General features: G+C 40.8%; 1 protein-coding gene across 5 annotated transcripts in view; it reads right to left on the bottom strand.

Annotated features, from left to right (window-relative positions):
* Window positions 1-247: 247 nt before the first annotated feature.
* The window catches only part of Zcchc4 (zinc finger CCHC-type containing 4), a 56,581-nt gene continuing 32,354 nt past the window's right edge, over window positions 248-24,474 (bottom strand). For 2 of the 5 annotated variants that reach the window (XM_004624651.2, XM_023723720.1), the window contains 7 exons: window positions 20,433-20,583; window positions 19,003-19,103; window positions 8,849-8,970; window positions 8,536-8,611; window positions 6,039-6,090; window positions 5,032-5,176; window positions 248-767 (listed from right to left, as the gene is read on the bottom strand). In XM_004624651.2, coding sequence (XP_004624708.1) covers window positions 632-767; window positions 5,032-5,176; window positions 6,039-6,090; window positions 8,536-8,611; window positions 8,849-8,970; window positions 19,003-19,103; window positions 20,433-20,583 — 783 coding nt within the window. In that variant the 3' untranslated portion in view covers window positions 248-631. Of the gene's footprint in view, window positions 768-5,031; window positions 5,177-6,038; window positions 6,091-8,535; window positions 8,612-8,848; window positions 8,971-17,591; window positions 17,620-19,002; window positions 19,104-20,432; window positions 20,584-24,474 lie in introns of those variants that run through there. The other 3 variants (XM_023723713.1, XM_023723722.1, XM_023723724.1) reach the window with 3 other exon arrangements.

Here is a 24,474-nt window from a genome sequence, read left to right on the forward strand (position 1 = left end):
GTTTACAAATTGCAGCATGAGTTAGAAGATGGAGTGAGTCCTAACTCCCAATGTGTCCTCCACCTGACATTTTGGGGTTCTACTCAATCAGAGGGCAATGGCAACAAATACTGCAAAAATAAATTTTTAATACTATTATAACTGTAATTTAATCTATATATCTTTATAGTGCCTTTGTAAAAATTCTTTCCATCACCTTCAGATTCAAACAAAGAATTATAGATTATACAGTCTTTGCAAGAGGGGCTTAAAACATTGTTTATTATTTAGTAACATTTTTGTGTTCAATGTGAACAAACTTCATAGATTTGTATTTGCATTTTCTTCTGACACTGCAAACAGCAGCGCTATGCCCATTTTTCAGACAAGAGAGGCCAAAGTAGTAAGACTGAGAAAGATTTGAGGATGAAAAAGCCTGCAGTGAGAGCTGGTAACAGCCTAGGAGGAACAACTCCCAGTCTCAGAGGCAGAGGAGGGGTCTACAAACCAGCAAATGCCACCTGCCTATTACTGAGCTGAGGAAGGGGCACCACCTCTGAAAGCCACTGAATTTAAGTCCAGTGTGGCACTTACAGAAAGTGGCATCAAAGGATGGAGCATAAATCTTCCTTATTTTCAAGTCACTGGACTTTTAGGAGCAGAGATATTGATGCACTCTGTCCCTCCTCTTCCTTTTCCTTGTACCGAATGTATGATTCATGGATTGTCCTTTAGTGGTCACCATTTTCATCTTATTACTTTTTCTTTGCTTCTGCTTTCTGACAGCTCTGAAAAACAAGGTGCTAAATTATTTTCTAGAATGAGCACAGTGAATTATGTAATTATGCTGAAGTTTAATTAACTAGCTAGCCAAATAAGAAAATAGAAGGGAAAGAATTTACTGTACCGTAAGCATAAATCCTCAGTATCCTAACCATAACAACAAGGAAACAGAGGCCTGACTAAGCAAAATGCTTGAGAAAGGACATTTCTATGAAAGATGGTTGCTATGGGTTTAGAACAAAGTATTCAGGACAAACACACCACAGAGGTAAGCAGCCACACCAGTGGGTTTGTTTTGGGATGCATTTTTGGGGGGGTGACGTGGAGGGAGGATTCTATATTGCTTAGTTAGGTACATCCATCTCCAAACCAAAAATCACATCTTTTAGGGCAAAAATAATACATTTGACAGCAAAGGTTGCAAAATGCAATAGCAGAACAGAAAAAGGCAACCACATTTGAAAGGACCCAGTTTTGTAAGCCTTCCAGTTAATTTTCCTTTTCTCCTATGGATCAGAAAGTCCTGGCAGGTGTCACACAGGATGTCCATCTTTTGTGGTCCTCAGTTTCTTGTGGTCGCTGGTTCAGAACGAACAGGCTGAAACTCCTAGCCCCCTAAAATCACCACACCCTCTCAGATTCCCTTTTCCGGTGTCCACTGCACTAAGTTCCAGACTGCCTATCCTGGGAAAGATACTGCTCTGCTCATTCAGGGGCCCCAGCCAGGCGGGCCTGTCACTGATCCTAACAAGAACCAAAGAGTGGGCCAGCACACGCGGGCACCTCTCTGGTCCCCCAGGGTCACCCTGCATGAGCAACAAGCTCTGCCTTCCTGTTCTTTCCAGGACAGAAGCTGGGAGCAGAGCTTCCTAACAGCATGTGATCCTCTCCGGCCAGACACAGGCCTCACTTCCGGTTCACTTGACACCATGTGTGACGCCTTGGGACGTCAAGGAGGTGCATCTCTGAGCAACATGCTCCCTACCAACTACCCTTGGTTAAGAAAGTGAGGCTCGTGTAGTACCCAGGAAGAAAGTGGCCAGGCCAGCCTGATTCCAGGACCTACACTTTTAGTTACCCTGATGCTATATGTACTAGAGTGTAAGCTCTTCAGGTATGCAAAATGCCAACTATACAGTAGTCATTCAATAAATACTGGCTATTACTAGTAGTTTCATGTAATCATTGTGAAGAACTTTGACAACTTTACATTTTTCTCTTCTTAGAAGACTTACATTGTGGACTGAGACACCTTGTAAAATAAAACTATTCTCTTTATATTGTGTTGTGCTTTCTATGTAAATCGCTTCCTTCCCCAACTGTTTTACTAAAGTAGGATAATTTCCATGATAAATAATGACTTAGCAAATTTAATGAAGTAAAGTATAATCTCTAATAGGAAAGTCAATGAAGCCATGTATCCCTGTATACAAAATTTAAATTTTGTTTCAGTTCGTCCACTTATAAGCAGGACTAAGAATGAGAGAGATTTCACTAGGGGATACAGTCAACAAAAAAACAGAAAGAAAAAATTTTCCAGACATAAATTCTTCAAACTCTGATGAACTGATTGAGTACGAGTCATTAACTGTTTTATTTTGCCTTACAATTAAATTGACCTAGTGTTTGTCCTCTAGAGGGAGGATTTATGTAACTAGTAAAACGAGCTTTCACCACAAGAGGGAGCCAACACCATTCTAGTTCACAGCTAAAGGAAAATTACAGTAAACAAAACCCAAAATACAAGACAGCTATAAAAAGCAGGAAACGGAACCATCTTTCCTATTACATATGACAAAAGGCTATTAAAATTATTTTTTACTATTATAAGAAAAATGGATAGGCATGGTGGGATACTCCTATAATCCCAGCGTTTAGGAGGCTGAGGCAGGAAGATTATCACAAAATTGAGGCCAGCCTATGCTACAAAGTGAGTTCTAGGCTGGCCTGAACTGCACAGCAAAAAATCTTTCCCAAAGATAAAAAACAAATAGCAAGATTTTAAGAAAAAAAAATTTGCTTTATCAATCAATTTCATTATATGTTTTTCAAAGCACTGTTAAGAATTTGGGATTCTTGGGGCCAGGGACATGGCTCAGTGAAATAAGCGCTTCCCTGACAAGCGTAAGGGCCTAAGTTCAATCCCCGGTTCTGCCAAAAAAAAAAAAAAAGAAGAATTTAGGATTCTCTGGAGAGGAAAGAGTAATACTACTTACATTATTAAGTATATGCTGTTATCATTTGTGTCTGCTTGTCCTCCCAAAACTTCACATAAGTCATGGGGCAGACTTACTTCTAAAGTGTGACTAACTCATGATCCACTGGGATTATGGGCCTGAGTACTACTGGGATTATGGGTGTGAGTGCTACATCCAGTTTAGGGTGGATAACCTGAATGTAATATAAAGGAGACAGAGAAACAGACTTGCTCTCGCCATTGTTGCTGCCACTCTTCCCTTTTGCTCTTGCTGTTTTGCTGCCCTCTGCCATGTGTCACTGCCTTACAGCCAGCTGAGTATGGACTGAAACCTCCAGTAACTCTGAGCTACATAAACCTTTCCTTTCTTCATGTTGGGTATCAGGTATTTGTCCCAGCAATGAGAGAAGAGTAACTGAAACAACCACATTTTATTAATTGTCTACTAGAATTAAAATTGGTAGAACCTGAGCCAGGTGTGACAACACATGCCTATAATCCCAGTATTTCTGAGGCTGAGGAAGATCTATAATTTGAAACCATCCTGCAGTATATAGCCAGACCCTATCTCAAAAAGCAAGAAAAAAACCTGATCAAATCTAATACTGAAAGACATTTCCTCTAAAGAAAACAATATGGCACCTTCAAACATACTAGCTACTTAAAAAGCAGTAAGGGGCTTGGAGGTTAGCTCAGCTGTTTAAGCGCCTGCTCTGGCAAACCCCGTCAGGCACAGGGGACCCCAGTTCGATCCCAAGCTCTACCTGCCTTACCAGACCTGCCCTTAAGGCAGCCTGAGCCAGCTTTTAAAAAAAAAAAAAAATCCTTTTTAACTTAAGGGCAGGCCAAATACCTCAGCGGATTAAAGCGCCTGCAAGCAGGTGAGGGGCAGGCACAGGCACTGAGACAGCAATTGAGACTGGGCGTGGTAGCACGTGCCTATAATCCCAGCCCTGGGGAGGCTGTAAACAGGAGGATCACTACTAGTCGATCTAGTAGTGAGATCCTCAACACCCAGTAAACCCTTCCCTAAAATACAAAAGATCCACAGAACTGAAGGCTGAGCATTCAGTTACTAACCTGTTTCCACTCAAAATGACACTGTAAATGACAACAATCCTAGACCAGTAAATCTGTTAGGTAGTATTCTATTTTTGAAAGCCTCTAAGGAGTATTCATGAGCTTTTTCTTTCTTTTTTCATTTCTTTTTTTTGTGCAGAGTCTCACTACACAGCTAGAACAAATAGTGATCCTCCTGTTTTCAGCCTCCCCAGGGCTGGGATTAGCGGGGCACATGCCATCACATCCAGATTCAGCCACTGAGCTCAGGCCGGCCAGCACAAGCTTTTTCATTTGTTCACAATTCAACTTTACCCTGGATTACTTAGTGTAAACAATTTACTTAAGGAACAGTTTAGTAGAAGGTGCAATGCAAGTGGTTGGACTTTAATGAAAAAATATTTTCCACTGTCCAAAAAAATAAAAATAAATGAAAGTAATTATAAAAAGTAGGGCCAGCCAAATAGCTCAGCAGACTAAAGTGCCTGCTTAGGCAGACGCAGTGGCTGGGTTCCATCCCTGGAGCTGGCCCCGCCCCCCAGGGGTGCTGAGATAAATGATTGAGACTGGGTGTGGTGGTGCACACCTGTAATCCTAGCTGTTGGAAGGCTGAAAATAGGAGGATCACTACGAGTCTCATCTAGTAGTGAGACCCTGTAGACCTTGTACTAAAATACAAAAAAAATAAAATAAAATAAAATAAAAAATAAAAATAAATTTTTAAAAAGTTACTAACACATCACAGACTTTAATCTTAACCTAATTTTTAAAATTACAAATCACATGATGGCTCAATACTTTTATCCTAATCTCAATTTCCATGGAATAGTAAATCTGGCTGTCTGGTAATCTGCAAATAATCCCTTCCCCACCTACATGAATGATAAGTACAGGGAAAGCAACCATTCCCTTAGCAAGTCTCAGTTCTCTGAGTGCCACATACTTTTTAGATCAAGCCATACAAAGCATACAAAAAAAGGTCGTTTTAGAGCAAATGAAAGAATGTGACTAACTTGTTGGCTTTCTTCGAGGTGCTGATGTTAGGGCAAGAACGGCGTTTGTGATCCAGTTCACCACAAATAAAGCAGCCGTCTTTAGGGCCCTCACATGAATGATATGCGACAGCACAGTGATTGCAAAAGCTACAGTGGATCCAGGCTGTAAAACAAAAATTAGGGTTTATTAGTTCATTTAATACCATTTTTCCTTTTACTAACTTTTAAGGTAGATCGCCAGAATCATGTTCACTCTAAACACTGTTTGCCAGGTGCGGTGGGGCATGCCTATAGTCCCAGCACTCAAGAGGCTAAGGCAGGAGGATCACTGAGAGTTTGAGGCCAGCCTGGACTGCACAGGAGACCCTGTCTCAACAAAACAAAACAAAACAAAACAAAACAAAACAAAACAAAACAAAACAAAACCCAACCCCCCAAAAACAAAACTCCAAAACCAAAAACACTGTGGCTGGCTTACATAGCTAGTTTTAATTTTGCTACAAAGACAGAAATCAGGGGGCCAGCCCATTAGTTCTGGTGTTTAAGTGCCTGCTGAAACAAACCAGTCAGGCTTAGGATGCTGTGGTTTGATCCCTTCATCCTCCAGCCAAACCAGACCTGCCCTGAAGGCAACCTGAGTGTTTCCCCACCAAAAAAAATCAAGAAGTTGGAATCCCATGTAAACCAACTAACTTCATTCAGTTACAAGGCAACAAATTCAGCCCTCTCTTCCCCACAAAATCACAAGTTGACAGTCACTGTCACAATGGAGGCTGGCAGGGCGGCACAATGTCCTGTTAAGATAGTCAAGGAAGAAGTCACACTGACACAGGTCAGCAGGCATTCTCTTTATGAAAGTCGGAAGGACCATGCAGGTAAATACGAAAACTAGGAAGCAGACAGTTATCAAGGCTACACATTAATTATTTTTCCTTTATAAAAGTAAGTAAGTAAAAAAAAATCCTACTCAGATGAAGGAAAAACATCAAACATGTTTCCATGGGATCTTAACTCTCCATACTTACAAGGCTTTACACACTTTTTGCAGAGAAAGCAGTGCTTCCACTTCCTGCCATCCTACAAAAATAATTTTAAATTATGTTTAATTTGTTATTAAAAATCAAGTTCCACAATTAAAAATTAAAATGTCTTATTAAAATCTGTGTAAATTATTCATTCTTATTTCTCCCTTTCCTGGCTTCACAATTAAATACTTTGATTTTAATTTATGCCTTTCTCCACTCAACTCAAATGCCTCCTTGATGGGCCTCAATTGCTGTAACTGTGAAATGAGGAGACTTATCTAAATGATCTTGAAAATCCACTCCAGTTCAAGCAATCCAATACACACAAAAGACTCAAATGAAAATTTCAAGGGAGTTAATGATTCAGAATTTTATGTCTATACTACACAATCCTTCATGAAATTTGAGTTTTGAGAGCTTCATGTAATTTAGAAAGATAGATTATGGTTACTACTTGAGTCATTTCAAAACTCAAATAAACATCTAGAGGAGCACGAAGAACACAGGCCATAGGACTGGGCGTTTCAAAGACACACTGAGGAAGTCACCAGAAGAAAACAGACAAACCACCAGCCCTGGAAAGTCCCCTTCCCGGCATCCCTTTGTACTGCCTGACACCTATTCGGGTTTCTGCATCAGACTTTCCCTGCTTATTTATATATCTCCAAATAATAAAGTTTTGTTTTCTTCAATTTTATATATAACACATTCTGGGCATAATACAGATTAACTCCAAACTAAATGAAAGCATATAATTGGAAGTGTTACCAGAGTTAAAAACAAACACAAACAGTAAAACTATATAATCATGAAAAATGTACTTTCTAATATTTACATAAATGTGGCCTTTTCTCTGGAGAATAAATTATGTGTAAAAGCAAAACTAAACTCCACATATGATCTCTTACTGGATTTTGTCAAAATAAACAAAGCCCCATAAGGGTCATCCTGCCTTCCTGAAAACTGAGTAAGAGCCTTATTTGTAACTGCTCAAACTCGGAACCAACAAGATAAACCCTGCACTAGGGGGCTGAGGAGATGGCTCAGTAGAATAAGCGCTTCCCTGGCAAGAGCAAAGGCCCGAGTTCAATCCTCCGTTCTGCCAAAAAAAAAAAAAAAAAAAAAGACACAATGCACTAGGTGAATGGCTAAGCAGTGAACGTCCTAATTACAATGGGTACACCAACCACATGATGCTCTGAAAAATGCAAACGCTACAGAGACAAGAAAAAGCTCAGTATTTGCTAGAGGGCAGGAGGCAGGAAGGAAGAGGCAGGGCAGATTTTGAGACACTACAAAGGGTACTGCCTATAACAGTGGATAAAGGCGCTCGCAGTCACCCCAGGCTCACAAATGTGCATCACCCAGAGTGGGCCTGAATGCGAGCCAGGGACTCGGCAACGCGCCTGTGGAGTCAACCAGAATGACTGCAGCGTCTAGCGCAGTGCTCACGCATGGCGACTAGGCAGGGGGAGGTGGGAAGCTCTGTACCTACCCCTCAACTTTGCTGTGAACCCAAAAGTTTTTTTTCTTTTTTTTTTTTTTTTTAATTAAGGGTCTCACTTATGTAGCTCAGGCTGGCCGTCAATTTGTGCCATTTTCCTACCTCAGTTTCCTGAGTGCTGGGATTAGAGGCGTGTGCCACTGCACCCAGCTAAAACCGTTTTTATTTTTGTGGTATTAAGAATGAAAATGAGGACCTTGCATTTGCCAGGCAGGTGCTGTGCCACTGAGCTATATCCCCAGCCCCTAGAACTGTTTTTATTTATTTATTTGTGTGTGTGTGTGTGTGGCCAGCTCAGCCCACCAGGGGACAGGGCTGGCTGGCATGTGGTGCTGGGGGATTGAACCGCGGTCCCTGTGCTTTGCTAAGCTTCTTCTAAGTAGGTGCTTTAGACCACTGAGCCATCTCACCAGCCCCCTAGAACTGTTTTTAAAAATAATTTTACAACAATACAGCTAAGTAAGGGAATTGCTCTGTCCCATAAGAGTCCTTCTCCTCACGTGAAACGGAAGGGAGTAGCTGCACCTGCCTCGCAGGGCTAGCGTGAGGAGCTAGTCCACGTACAACTCTCAGGAAAGGGCCTGGCACCCAAAAAACACATGGCACATGTTATTAATTTTTATTTCACTAGAACAGTGATGATATCTAATAGTTCAATGCCTTATTTAAAACGCCATAATTTTGCCCTCAATAGGGGTATAAATTTAGCACTCATTTAGTGCCTTATTTGAAACACTCCTAATTTTAGCAGTCACAGAGCACCACATGAAAACAAATTCAAGGAACTGTTGATGATGATGAAGGAAGTGCTTTAACAGCCTGCTGCACTCTATAATTAGAAATAAAGTACTATTATATTAAGGCATAATTAATGATGGTGATACATATTAACACAAACTGTAATAGTAAGAAAATTTTAAAAGAGTAAGACTAGAAGACTAAATTATAACTAATATACTTAAATAAAAAAAACAGTAGGCAAGAAAGCTCTACCTTGGATGTGCAAGAATTACAGTGCTCACAGTGTTGATTTTCAAGAGAAACATATCGTTGACACAGAGGGCAAAATCTAGAGGAAAGACAGCAAGATCAGCAGCATATACAGTATTTATTGAGTCTAGAAGTGCAGATAAGTTTACAAGACAGTTGCTCCAAAAGGTAGATGTAACTGGAATTCAATTCAATACGAAATTACAGAAAAACACTAAAAGAACTACATGGTTCACTATAGAAAGCACGTTATAGTTAGGTGATGGAACTGTATGACTGGGTCACTTATGAATTTCAAGTCCTAGTACAATCTCACCTGTATCCTTCTTCAGTAGGAAGGGTTATTTTGTTGGGTGGAATGTTGGTAAATATACGCACAGGAGACTGTTTACGACCTGTCCTTCCATGTTTATAAAGTGCATGGTTATCATAATCTACCTAGAAATTTAAAAACAAAAGTAAAATTTACTCAAGCCATTCACTACATACCTTTAACCAATAAATGAATGCAATGGCTCCTGCTGAGAAGCTCGAGAGCTGCCTCGGACACTCGTGAAGCACATTTCTGGATGTGTCTGAGTCACTACCCAGGGGCGACTGCAGGGACGGTATCTGGTCCCTGTCCTCTCTGGCTTTTCCTAGCTTACCCACTCCCTGGCCACCTTCAGGTTAGCAGCTTTCCTCTGTTGCACTCATCCAAGATGTTTCTGCCAGGTGACCACGGACTGAACTTAACTGTGAGCCAAAATAAATCTTTCCCGCCTGAGGAGATAGCTCAGTAGAATAAGTACTTGCCTGACAAGTGTAGGGTCCTGAATTCAATCCCCAGTACCGCAAATAAATAAATAAATAAATAAATAAATAAACAAATAAATAAATCTTTCTCTTTTTTTCCAGTACAGGGAACTAAACTCAGGACCCTGCACTTGCCAGGCAAGCACTTATTCTGAGCTATCTCCGCAGCCCCTCTTTTTTGTTTTGTTTGGGGTGTGTGTGTCTGTGTGTTACTGGGACTAAACTCAGGGCCTTGTGCATGTTAGGCAAGCACTCTACCACTGAGCTTATATTCCCAGCCCTCTCTTCTCCTTTAAGTTGTCCATGTCAGGAATTCTGTCCTAGCAACGAAAAGTGACTGATACAATAAACAAGCTGATGCCAAGATATAGGTTAAATCAAAGGATTTAATAATAAAATCTTAAAATCAAGAGTTTTCTTACAAACAGCCTCAGAGAGGCTTCTATGGCAATGAAATGTCATTATAAGAAAAATACAAGCTATGATAAATTTGGGATATCTGCTATTGAGGGAATAACTCTAATCTTCCATCTAATACAGCTGACTTTATGAGGTACTCTATTATATAGGTAAGAAGTTAGATATTAGGCCAGGCACGATGGTGGATGCCAGTAATCCTAGCTACTCAGGAGGCTGAGACTGGCCTGTTCGAAGTCAGCCTAAGTGATTTAATGATATCTCTCACTATAAAATAAAAAGGGTAAGAATGTACCTTATAGTGTGATAGAAACAGCATGGTACTGGCAAAAAAAAAAAAAGACCCTAGGATCAATGGCACAGATTAGAAGATGCAGAAACAACTCCAAACACACCTAGCCACCTGATCTTTGACAAAGGAGCCCAACACATTCCCTGGAAAGAAGGCAGCCTCTCTGATAAATGGTGCTAGAAATACTGACTTTCTGTATGCCAAAGACTAGACCCAGGCACAAAAGTCAAAATGGACTAAAGACCTAAATATTAAAGTGGAAGCACTAAGTCTACTGGAAAATAGGTAGAATTCTAAAGACACTGGTGTAGGCAAAGACTTCATGAACAAAACCCCAATTACACAGAACTAGCTCGAAGAATCAACAACTGGGACTTCAACGTATTAAAAGGTTTTGGAAAGCAAAAGAAACTGCCCAAATTGGAGAGAGAACAGTGTAGGAAATAATCTTAGCCAGCTGTTTCCCATTTAAAGAATTATCTAGAATATAAAAAAAATTTTTTTTAATTTGACCACTCCAAAATTTAAAGACCCATGGGCATCTGAGATGAATACACACTTCTCAGATGAAGAAATACAAAGGCCAATACATGAAAAAAGTTCAACATCACTGGTCCTTTGAGAGACACAAATTCAAATGACACTGAGATTCCACCTTATTCCAGAAAGAATGAATATTACCAAGAAATAAATCAGTAACAAATGCTGAAGGAGCTGTTTAAGGGAACAAGGAATCCTTCTCCACTACTGGTGGGAGTGTAGACTGGTGCAATCACTGTGGAAATCAGTCTGGAGATTCTTCAGAAAACTAGGACCAGAGATTCCATTTGACCCAGCTATTCCCCTTCTAGTGATTTCCCCTAAAGAATTAAACGTATCATACCACAGTGATACATGCATCCCCATGTTTATAGCAGTAGTTTGTAGTAGCTAAACCTTGGAAACAATCCAATGTCCATCAACCGATGAGTGGATAAGAAACTGATGCGTAGATAAACACACACACACACACACACACACACACACACACACACACACAGTGGAGTACTACTCAGCCATGAAGGATACAGTAGGGTCATTTGTAGCTGAGTGGATGAACCTAGAGACCATACTCTTTAAGGGAAATAAATCAGACAAGCATGTGTACATATCACATCATCTCTCTTGCATAAGAAACTGAAACTGTAAATAAGGGCAAAATGTATAACAGAAAATGTGAGATAGGAAGAAACTATTCAAAAGGAAAAGAGGAACTCTAGGGATAGAGGTGGAGGAAAGGAAGGAAGGGAAAAGAAAAAAATGAGGAAAGATAAAATGGAAACAAAGCTTTATAAATAAGGAAAGAAAAAAGGAAGGGAGATGAATGGGAAAAAAAGAGGCACAAGGAAATATCACGCACAGATACAAATTTTCTATGATGAATGTGATCAATAGATGTATCTAAATTGTACCAATAAGTTTATTTTAAAAAAGGAATATAGCTCAGTGGGAGAGTGCCCTTGGGTTCAATCCCCAGTACCATTTCCATCACTATAAAAAAATAAAAAAGAATTTAGGTGTTATCAGCATTAAAAACCTGGATGTGGAACACACACACACAATCCCAACATGCAAGATGCTGAGGCAGGATAACTGCCATGAATTTGAGGCAAGCCTGAGCTATATAGTGAGTTCAAGGCTTACTGAACTACAGAGTAAGACCCTGTCTTAAAAAAAAAAAAAAAAAACCCAAAGACACTGTGTGTGTGTGTGTGTGTGTGTGTGTGTGTGTGTATGTGTGTGAAGTGTGCTGAGTGCCAGCCTTCAGCTCACTGAGCCTAAGCATAGCTCAGGCTGGCTGTCCACTATCTTCTCTCTCATACAGCTGGAACACAGGTTTGAGGCCAGACTGTGGTCCTGCCTCTTACTTGTTATGGGCCCTTATGCAAGTTTGCATGTTTCCCTCCTGTAAGAAGAGTCTGCTGACGTGGACTCCCAGCTTAGCTGCTGGGAAGGCTAACAAGAATTATGCATGTAAATCACTGAATCCAGAGCCTGGGATCTGGTGGAAAGATGAGATGCAGAGCACGCACACTGCAGCTGCTCTGTCATGACTACTCCAACTCATCTCCTCAAGATCCCTTCTTCATCATTTCAGCAGAGTATCTTCAAAGTACACTGAAGCTCACAGCCAGGTCTCTATCAGCATGTTGCTCTCCTCCTCCCCCGCTGCCCACACACATCTCGGTTTGGCTTTGGCTTTGATAGGAGCCCACCTGGTCACTAACTCTGTCCTTAGATCAATAATTCCCCAGATGGGCTGGCAACACCATCTCACCTGGGATCTGTAAGAAATGCAAATTCTCCACCACTGGCAGAGGGCCTAAACAACCAGAAACCCTGGGAGCAGGCCCAGCAGTGTGTTAACAAGGCCTCCTGGCACTAACACTTGAGAACCAATACTTTAGAGCATCCACAAGAATAGCAGGAGCCATGTGTGGACTCAATACAGGGAAATCTCAACTTTTTCATAAGGTGGGATGACACAGCTTGATTCTGAGCAAGAATTCACCTAGGAGCTTAAAACACCACAAGCCTGCAAGCTGGCTATCTAATAAGTGAATCACAAAAAAAATGTAAGGGTCTGGCGACTAAGAAAGAGAGGACTTGGTCTCTCCAAGCCCCACAAGCGCTCACTGCCAGAGGGGACAGTGTGCTGAGTCCCAGGGGATTCTGAAGGGCTGCACAATAAGTGCATAGCCCAGCTCCAGTGTAGAAGCTGCAAGCTCCCAGGCAGCCTCTATCCAAGTGTCTCAGCCAGGAGAGCTCCTGCCAGACCATATCTGCACCCTGAGTTCAGTCACAATTTAAGAGAGACACTGATAAAACCAGCTCATCTCTACCAGAAATAATGGGAACGAATGGGATTTCCAGTTGAACAAATTGGGGGTGTTTATTCAGAAAAGAGAAGACTGGGAGGAGCTGACAGCTATTTTATAACTGAAGGGGTGTCAAATGGAATAGAACTTAGACTTATCCTTTATTGCTTCAAAGAACAGAACTAGGACCAGTGGGTAGAAGTTAATGGGGAGCATATTTTATCTCAATATGAGAAAATTTTCTAACGATTAGAGCTATTAAATAAATTGAGTTGCCTTGTAAGGCTGTAGGACTCTGCTCACTGAAGGCATTCAAGTAAAGCAAGATGACGGCTTGTCATGAATTTATCGGAGAGGGTTATTACCCTGGGAAGTCAGCCCAGGTTACCTCTGTTCCTTCCTAACTTTCAGAATTCTATGAATATATGTTACCTATTAAAGACTAATAGACAAAAATAGATTTTACTTCAAAATCATCTTAAAATAGTACCTGAAGTAGTTTTCTTTTAAAATGATTTAAATTTCTAATTTTTTGCTAATGCACTCCTTTGTGTACTCAAATAACTACATGGACCCTTATTAAATTCAACGAAGATTCTGAACACAAATTTATGAGTATCATAAGGAAAACAATTTTCCCATGAGATTCTTACAAAGATTTTCATATGCTGGAAAATAATATTGTAGAAAGATTTCTAATACATGGAATATTCTATGCAATATAATAGATAGCAGATGGAAGAGGGGAGGAGAACAATTGCTTTATGGTTACCCAAGGAGTCAAAGAATGTTATATGTCAGGAAGGTGGTTGATTGCTTGATTTTGCATAACCTAATTGAGATTATTATTATTTTTAAATGTGGGTTTGTTGTGCTAATTAACTATAAACATATGGTATGTAAAATGCATGCTGCTCGAGTAAATTAATGTACCTCTAACATACATCCATATTTCATAGCTTCATCCACACAAATAAACCTCCTGTGGAAGTGCTGTAAAGCAAACACAATTTTGCAAATTGCATATCACTGGTGGTAGAGCTGATACACCATTTCCCCATCATTATCCCTGACATTTCACTCACAATGATGATGAGAGGCATTTTCAGATAGGAAATTTCTCCCACGGACTGATTAATGTGATGAAGTACTGTATAGAAATGAGGGAAAGCACAAGATCTCTGTAATTCCCAACTTTTAATTTGATCTGTACACAAATGTCTTCTGAAGCACAAGACTGAAACTAGGTATTGGGCAAACCAAGACATCCACACCAGAAAGCTTTTTGTACCTACTATGTTCCAGGCATCTGATCAGGGCACAAAGACTAAACAAGACCAAGGACTCGATCCCCCGCAGCTCCCTACAGATTGCATCCTGTTGGATCTCAGTACCCACAAAGAGCCCACATGTGTCACCAACCAGCTTACACACATATCCTAGGTAACCTTTTATTTATAATTCCCATCTATTTATTTAAAATTTCCATATATCTTTTATCTCCCTTTTCACTCAAAACCCTCTAAACATTTACTACAGATTAAGTGTCAAGAATTTTGGTTGCCATCATTAATGTACAATAATTTCCCATAAATTCCTGTCAAATATTTTCTTTCCTGACCATGGAACTAACCTTAAAAAAGTTTCCAACATAGGCTGATTTTTAAACATGACCTCTACTTTCAATATTCTACACAAGCAGCCCATGTTAAGCAAGAGGACAGAGGCTGGGGAAATGGCTCAGTAGAATAAGCACTTGCCTGGCAAGCACAAGGGCCTGAGTTCAATCCCCAGTTCAGCAGAAAAAAAAAAAAAAAAGAAAACAAGAGGACAGTGTGTGTAAGAGCAGAGAAGTGAGAACATGGCATTCAGATGTGGTGTCTATGGGGCTCCAAAGCCACCTCCCTGCCCACGAGGCCAACACCACTACTCAGTCACACGCTCTGCCATTTGCTGCTGGTATTCTCAGCAGATTCTCTGAGATCACGACCAATTTCTCTGACTTAGTACTAAGAGGCACACTTGTCTGCCAGCACCATCCCCTGCTCGGTTCAATCATTTGGTTTTGTAGGGAAGGAAATAGAGACTGGACAGACCAAGTGACTCCCCAAGATTAAACAGCTGCTAAAGGGCAGTGGTAGGATTTAGACAATTCTGACTCTTAAGTCAGAATTTCTTTTCATTACCACACCTTTCCTTTCTAATCTGTTCTTAATAAAACTCCTGGTTTCCTAGGCCTCTAATAACTACTTTCTTCCGTATAATCGAGTGCTTTATCATTGAAGAGTCTACATAATTTATATTCTATAAAGAACTGCAGCCTTTCTACCTACTTTTTGCCTGAAAAGTATTTTCAAAAAAAGATTTCATGACTTTGCACTGTAGATGCAGAGTTTGATGTCAGGAAAAAAACCTAATCACAGACTATGAGAAAAGATCTGTGAAGGAGAAGGGGGACTTCCAAATTTTCATTTGATGAAGGCTAATATCAAAGAAAAATTTAGGAAATGAAGTTTAAGTAACAAAAGAAGGAAAAGGAAGAAAGCAAAGATGAGGAAGGAATAAAATAACAGGTCCAAAGCCATTTAAAAAAAAAAAAAAAAGCAAGGTTAAACTTGACAAGGGGCAGGACAGCAAATATGGGGAGTATTCAGAACACGCAGTGAGATGGGCGAGCAGTTAGCAGGCAGAACTGTTCCCACCTTAAGAGCACTCGTGGAAAATGAGGCTTGCCTTGTTTCACATCCTATTCTCATTTTTCTTTTCAAAGGCTGGTTTTCATCACTAGGTACACACAATCCAACCAGAGCATTTTTCACTACTACACTGAACTGATTATTTCCAATAGGCCAGGCAGGGCCCTGCAGTTAGCTCTCTCAAATCCTCCTCCAGTGTCTTCAAAAGCTCCCTGCTAGCTCTACAGGCTGCCCCAGCAGTTGACCGGCGGTGGCTACCTGGCCTCACCTCTCTTGTCAGCTGCACCGATGATCTGCCTTCTTTGCCCCCCTTAACCCATGCACACTAGCACACAGCAAAAATGCTTCCCTAAATGTGGACGCAGCTGTCTTCTGAGGGACCTTGGAGCGTCTGACTTAATGTCTCAGATACTGTACCAAGAAGGGGCCTGGGAAGGTTTTGTCCCTGCTTTGGGACTCTCTGAATGATAGCACACAGGTTACTATGCACCTGCTGAGGTCACACACTTGGGTAAGCCTTTTCCTGTGTCATCTTGTAAGACAGGTGTCATTATTATACTCATCTCGCAGGTAAGAGGAGCTTGACAGAGGTTAAGTAAGCAATTTAACAGGGTTAAAACACAGATCCTTTACACTCTGGAGTTCATGTTTTTCCCCATTTAATTGTGTACTTGATACACAGAGCACCTACTAAGTGCAACACACTACGCTGCCAGACGTTGGAACCTTCCACTTAGTTAATGTCTTTAGAAGAGGTCAGCTATAGCTGCATCACAGACATCAATTCTAGAAGCATCTCTCAGATAACTCAGGAAACTGGATGCCTAAAAAGGAGCACAGGCTGCTTTGAGAGGCTCTTCATTGACGATCATGCCTGAAGCAGCACTCAGGTCAAAGTAAAATGGCTTATGCTGGACATTTTAGATGAAACCTGTTAATATGGCTCAAAACCTATAAAAATCTTTAAATTTGAGACAGTAACTCAGTTTTGGAAATCTATTTTAAACTACATAAACTATGAGAAAATTACATGCCAAAGACATGTTTATGGCAGCACCATTCATAGTACCCAAAAGGCAGAAGCAAACTATAGTCCCAAAAGGGAACAGTGAAACAGCCCCATAGGGAAATAATTTAAAGTTACTAAAAGCATAAGGAGGGGTCAGGGAGATGGCTAAGTGGAATAAGTGCTTCCCTGGCAAGTGCAAGGACCTGAGTTCAATCCCTGGTTCCACAAAAACAATAACAACACATAAAAAAAGCATAAGGATTATATGGGTACCTTTAAAAAGCTGGGTACAGTGGCACCCAACTATACTCTCAGCACTCAGGAGCCTGAGCCAAGAGATCCTGAGTTTAAGGCCACTTTAGGCTATATGGGGAATTCCAGGCCATCATGGACTATAGAGCAAGACCATGTCTCAATTAATAAATGCACACTTTCAAAAAGAAGAAACAATTCAAAACTGTCTATTTTTTAAAAAATTATTTATTTATTTATTTATTTATTTATTTATTTGGTACAGTCACAGTCTCACTACATAGCTCCAACTTCTAGTGATCTTCCTGTCTCAGCCTCTCCAGCACTGCTATTACAGGCCTGTGCCACTATGTCTGGTTTTGGTGGATGGCTTGGTATGCCCCAGGTTCCAAGTTGGCACAGCATGTGGTACTGGGGATTGAACCTTGGTTCTTGTGCTTGCCAGGCAGGCGCTTAGATCACCAAGCTATCTCCCCTACCAGTCTTACATGATTATAAATATGCAAAAAGTGCTTTTTAAAACTGAATAGACGTGAATACTGTAATTGAAAATTATAGGGCTGGAGATACAGCTCAGTGGTCTAAGTGCCTGCCTAGCAAGCACAAGATCCTGAGTTCCGATCCCCTGTACCATATGCTGTACTGGTCGGGTTCCCAGATGTGTCATGCTGGCCCCAAAACTGGGCATGGTAGCTCACCCTTGTAATCCCAGGGGTAGGGAGGCTGAGACAGAAGGACTGTTATTAGTCCAAGCTACATAGTGACATCCTGTATCAAAAGAATTTAAAAAAAGAAAAAAAAACTGTATTTGTTGTTTAGGAATTGCAGGTAAGTCTTCTTTCATTTTTAACAATACTGTTTCCTTCAGAACTTGGAAATAATTTTGATCATGGCATGCCCTTTATAAGATTACAAAGATTAAGGCCAAGCTCTCTAGGGTGGAGGATCCCAAATTAAAGCCTTGCTTGGCCAACTTGTAAGATCCTGTCCCAAAATTTAAAAAGAATTTTAAAAGGCTGTGAATGCAACTCAACGTGAAGGCCTTTGGTTCAATCCCCAGAACATTAAACAAACAAACAAAAAAAGCAGCAAATTAGAACCAAAGCACCAGTTTGGAACAATTAGTAAAGACATTTGCAGTGCTGGGGCTGAAAGGCCATAGTCTGGGTCAGCTAATTATACAGAAAATACAAATTAAAAAGGTCACTACACAAAGAGGAAGCAGCCCCACCTAGCCAGCAACAAGAAAACTAGAGCCCAAGTAACCTGATTGACAGGTGGTGCTAGCATGGACCTGGCTTCTGTTCTCACTGAAGGCCTGGGAACTCCGACAGACTGCACTGCAAGGAGGGAACCACTCACTCCAGGAACCCCCATGGGGTCAGCACTCACACACCACGGCTCCACCTGCACCTGTCACCTCATAAACCAGGACACCCCTCTTTAGAGTCCCGGGCATCCACTGAGTGGCACAGTGAGGTAAACATGGCTTCCCACCCACCTGCGATAGCAGAGTGCTTCCCCATAAGGGCTACAGAATCTGCCGCTGAAAGATGAGATCAGTTGTCTAAAACCCAGCTGCACTTTAGAACCACGTGGGGAGCCTGGGAAAATATTTTTTTCTTCAGGTTTTATCCTCTGATTTTGATTCAGTACATTTCTTCTGAAGGTGCTCAAAAATGTACATTTTTGGGAGGACTAGCCAGATAGTTCAGTGGACTAAAGTGCCTGTATAGGCAGAGAGCAGGGACCAGGGTTTGATCCCCGGCCTGCTGTGCAGGCCCCGCCTGAGGGGCGCTCTGAGAGAGTGATTGAGACTGAGTGTAGTGGCACGCGCCTGTAATCCCAGCACTTGGGAGACTGGAAACAGGAGAATCACTACGAGAGTCTGATCTACACAGTGAGACCCTGTAGACCCTGTACCAAATACATTAAAAACAAACAAAAAAAACCTCTATATTTTTAAGGAGCCCCCTGAGGGATCATAGACATTTAGTGACCACAGGACTAAGTTATATGTGGTATAACTTTAGCATTTAATACAGCTCAAGGGATTTTAATTCACTAAAGTCAATGGAGAGTATTACCCAAATATTTACTGAAGCAGAACTGCTATTTGTCAAACATACAGAAAATAGAATAGTTACATACCTGATAATCCAGCATGCAGAAACTCGGAAAAAACTGACAAATTCTAGCTTCCAAAAAATAGGGAAAAATCCAGAAAATGGGCATTTCTTGCTGACTGTCATCTAATGGATCATAAGAAAAAACAAAAAGAAAATAAGAAGCAGATACTTAAGAAAAAATAAAAGCTTTAATTGAAAAACTTGTGGTATTGGTAGGAATTTCAGTCATGCAATACATTTATCCCTCAACTTGACCTTTCCAAAGGCCAATGGAAATGCTGCTTTGATTTTCTGAGACAGGGTCTTGCTGAATAGTTCAGGCTGGGCGTGAGCTCCCAAGGGATCCTCCTGCCTTAGCCTCCCAAGTGCAGGGATCACAAGCACGCCCCCCACCACGCCCAGCAGGAAATGCTTTTATATTTAAAACAAAACACTGTATTTGTCTACTATGTTTAGTAGTCTGAGATTGTTGCAAGTCTGAGAGCAGCCAGGGCTACAAAGGGAGCTCAAGGCCAGCCTAAACTGCACCATGAGGCCCTGTCTCAAAAAGACAAAAAAAAAAAAAAAAAAAAAAAAAAGAATGGCAAACAAGTGAAAGACTTAATGAGAAACGTCAAGTTTTAGATTTAGGTTTCATTTAGATTTCACTTGCATTCTGTTCCCAAGGCATATTACTTACACAGCAAAATTAAAGGAGAAGCTTGATCACACAACTCCTGACACTCTCTTAGAATTTATCAACTCACAACCTAGAAGCTGTATCTAAAAAATGAGCATACTTACTAATTAGGTAACTAGATAACACTCTAAAGTCCTAAGCCACTTTAAGCTGAATAATTACCCATAGCCATTAGGCCACTCCAAGGATCGTGACCTGTAAGTCAGCTGTAGCCACTACTGGCCTAGTGGATGTCCAAACCTCGGCACAGATCTTGGCAGAGTATGGATCCCTGGGCCTGAGTTGGGTGCCCTCAGAGTTCTGTGCAAGTCTTTTCTTTTTTTGGCAGTACTGGGGATTGAACTCATGACCTTGAACTTGCCAGGCAAGCATTTATTCTACTAAACTATCTCCCCAGCCCCTCTGTGCAAGTCTTTAGGAACAGGGGATGTAGGACCCGTGGGGCAGAGAAATATGTGCGCTTAGTTCCCTCATTTTTTCTGAGCACCTGAATGGTAGGCAGCACGTGTAGCCACTCAGCAAACATTCCTAGAACAAATGAGTTTGCCACCATTGTTTATAGCACCCCACTGCCAAAAACATTCGGCCTTTTAAAAAACATATCAGGATAATACAGAATGTATCATGATGATGAAGTTTGCCCCTCATCAAATAAGCTGATTTTTTTCTAAGACATGTGTATCCTACCAGTGTCCTGATCCACTGACGCTGGCTAAAGTGACAGGAAACACATGCATAGATACTTGTTTGTCCTTAAATAAAAAGTTACACACCTTGGCTTTGACCTTCTTTCCACATACCAATTAACTTCTTGAATGTAATGGCCAGAGGTTCAACCAAGCCACCAAAAGGAGGGTCTGTCACCATAATGACTCCGTCCCCTTTATCTTCCTGTAAAAATGCTCTGCATACTTCAAGGGCAGGCTGGAACAGACACAAACTCGGTTTTGACATCAGCACTGGAGAGCTCTTCAGCCTGCTTGGAGTGCACCACTTGGCACCGGCAGCTTCTGATGTTATCCTGCCTCCAGCATCCCGTCCCTCAGTGACCCCAGACTCTTTAGCCAGCTCTGCGTCACCCCAGTCAGATTTTATCTTTGGGTTCCTTGATAGGTAGGTTTTTAAATTACAAATTCAAACACCATCACTATCAGACAACTACACATTTCAAATGGTTAAATTAAAAAACTAAATTTAGTAACCTAAAAGAAACTCATTACCCATGAAAACTATCTAAAATGTTCAATTCAGTTCAACAAATAGGAGCAGGGACAGCGCTGAGCTCTGGAGACACAAAGGAGAGTAAGACAATTTTTCCTATCTGGCTTGTCCACTACCAGCTTAATAATAGCCATAAATTACCATTTAAACATGCGCATGTTTTGGCGCATCAAGTATGTGACAGATACATTTGAACATGCACAGTAAGTAAATAATAAAAACTCACAAATGACAGTGCTTGTACTGTCCATGAAACTGTGCTAGGAACTCATTTTTCCCAACAGGCTGAAGTGCATGCTGTTAGTTAACACTAACTAGGGCATTTATCATCTTTCGCTCTGGGTGAAAGTAACACAACATACACTACCATGTCCAGGCCACCACTTAGAAGTAGTTTCCAAGTATCATCTGCAGAAGTAAATCAACTTACACTGTATAAAAGGCACAAGCTGAGCACAGTGGAGCATACCTGCAAACCCAGCACTCGGAGGCTGAGGCATGAGCATAAGGTCAGCCTGCACTACATAGCAAGACCTTGTCTCCAAAAAAAAAGCATAAGACTTTAACATCTAATGACATTTTAAACTTTAATAGGCCTGTATGTACTTTATAATAAAATACATACTCCACTAAATCACTTTAGAAGACCCAACTGATGAAAGGAAAAACTATGACCTCATGGTCCCTTTTCTCCACAGAGAGCTCTTAGCTTCCTGACGGTCCCCACCAGGCCAGAGGATGCTGCCTGAGGGGGAACCAGCTTTCAGGGGCTTCCTCGTACTTCCTGTCTTTGTTCACCTGAATGAGGACTCAAGGCACCAGTGAGGACTTTAAAACCTTTCAAGTTCCTTTGAGTTAAAAGCAGGAAAATAAAACAGACCGGTAGGCAATGCCTAAGCTCCTCAATTAATTTAGAAAGCATTAAAGACGTTTCCAGGTAAGAAGCAACGGTGTGATGGCTGTCCTGAGCTGCCAAGCCTGCTGGAGGTGGCCACCATGGGAAACAGTGGTTTTCTTACGCAACCTATGTGGGCAACAATACAGTTGTCCCTGAGAGGCTCGCATCCTCCTTACTAAGCACAGGACAGCTGGTTTTACTTAGCCTGAGTGCTGAGGAGAAGCCCGTGAAGGGAGCTCCTGTTGTACTTCAATGGCCTGAAGCTGGGTGAGGTGCAGAGGTTAAGTCTCAAAGCACCTCACACAGCCTCGCAGGCACCAGGCAGACAGCAGATGCTCTGAGACCAATCAGGAGGTGGTAAATCTCCACTGGAAAACTTAACTCGGAGTAGGGAGAAAAAGGGCAAATGGATAGTAAAGTAAAATCATTACAATATTTTCAGCAGATCAATCTTCATGCTGCAGAGCTACTCAGAGGTTCCTGCTAAAATACAGCAACGGAAAGTCTGGCTAGACCACTATTTTCTTTGGGCAAAGACAAAGTGGGGCTCAGTCTTAGCTTATTCCAATCATTATTTTAGAAACTTACAAAGCAATTCTATAGACGTTCAATAGTAAGTTATACAGAATTTATAGGAATTGCTAATTATTACTTTCTAAAAAAACAATGAAATTGCTAGCCAATAGGAATTTAAGTATTTTGCCCTTATTTTGTCTTTATTATTCAAAATGCAAGTAAAATCATGGTACGGTAGTTAAAAAAAAAAGCCACCATGTCTTAACCTGCTCACTGCAGCAAGCCCAGTGCTCCCAGTGCTCCCTTACTATACCCCAGACCACAATAGTCATGAAGCCCCACATTAGCATCAATGTCCACGAAGGTGTTCCCAAGCCTTACTCCAAATGCCCTGCCCTGTGTCCTGAAGGATAAAGCATAAGCCCAGGCCACGCCCAAGTCAGCAAGGGCTTCTCTCCCAGTACAATTACCAGTATCTGCTCTGCCTCCAGCCTTGTCCACTGGGCAAGGCCCAGACAACCTGCTTCTTTCCTCTCTGTCCTATGGCCACTGTCCACCCTCAAGTGATCTTCAGCTCCCTACTTTCCTCAACACACAATGAGTCACTTCTCAAATCCCAGTGATTACTGACCATGTAATCCCTTTGGAAAACTCTACTACATCTAAGTCTAACTGCTGATTGTTTTAATTCTTGGTTTTAGTAGCTAACACCACTAGGAAGTATCTATCCCAATGCTAAATCAGTTCTAATGGAAGGAGTGTGATAGCTACTAATTCAGAAGACTCATTTTCAATCCTAACTACTGATTCAGTATTACATTCTCTGATACTTTTAGGCTTGCTTGGGTTTCATTTTATCATTAGCTAATATCTCAAGCATAATATATACCTAAGCCTGATTCACAAATTTTAAAAAATTGATTTGTATGAATATATCCATGAGTATGGATCAAGCTGTGTTCTTCATAATTTCTAAGCACTTTTGGCCAACATCTTATTAGATGTGACTACCTGCTTAGTATGGATTTTATTTTGTAATAGGGGCTAACACAGATCTGAAAATAAAAATAATGGTGGTGAACTTATGGTATGTGTTATCTGTTTTTCTTAGAAGACAAAGACATTAATGTATGAGTTGGTTTTTCTAAACTAAAACCTCAGCGTTCAGGTCCCACTGCCACACTGGCATTCTGTAACAAGTGGCCTTTGGGTTGTAGTTTGGGTACTTGGTCTCTGAAAGGTTCACCATTACTGGCCTAAGTGCCCATCAACAGAATAATGAATAAAATATAGTATATAAACACAAAGAGAAATATTACACATCCTTACTATTGTATAGAATCTAAAAAAGATGACATAAAAGTAGAAAAGAAACTATTAGGCAAGAGGAAGAAAATGAAAGAAATAAGTATGTAAAGGACAGTGGTAGGAGAACAGATGATCAAAATACATAAAAACTTCTAACATTGTCAGTTCCACTACTAATATGGACTATTGGACTATACTGGATTATTTTGCTGAATTCACGCACCTACAGTATTTGAATGGCAACGGAATACCCATCTCTGACAAAACTAAACAAAAAAGGGGGATATAATTGAAGGACCATTTTGTAGTGAAAAAAATATATATACATGTATCTGTATATACAAAATACTTAGGATAGATACATAGCTACTTTCTCTTAGTTGAATGAGAAGAAAGATTTGCACTAATAGTGTTTAGACAAGGTATCATGTATGCATCTTATACTATGACTAACTACTATGAAGACAACAATATGCAATGTATTATTGAAACTGTCCTGCTAACCTGTTTTGAAACTCATTACTATTTCTTTCTCAATAAAATTAAGTAAAAATACTTTATGTACACTGAAATTAGTATCTGGTAAAATGAATAAGTACTACTAATAACAGGGAAAAATTGAATTATAGAAATTATAGTTAAAATGGTAAATAATAAAGGAGGTACTCCTGAATTTATTTTATGAGAAGAAAGATAATAGGGCTGGAGAGATGGCTCAGTGGTCTAAAGCACCTACTTGGCAAAGCATCAGGGACTGCGGTTCGATCCCCCAGCACCACATGCCAGCCAGCCCGCCCCCTGGTGGGCTGAGCTGGCCGCACACACACCCCTCTCTCTCTCTCTCTCTCTCTCTCTCTCTCTCTCTCTCTCTC

Source organism: Octodon degus, unplaced genomic scaffold, assembly GCF_000260255.1.
Source record: "Octodon degus isolate 3935 unplaced genomic scaffold, OctDeg1.0 scaffold00006, whole genome shotgun sequence".
Classification (NCBI taxonomy): domain Eukaryota; kingdom Metazoa; phylum Chordata; class Mammalia; order Rodentia; family Octodontidae; genus Octodon; species Octodon degus.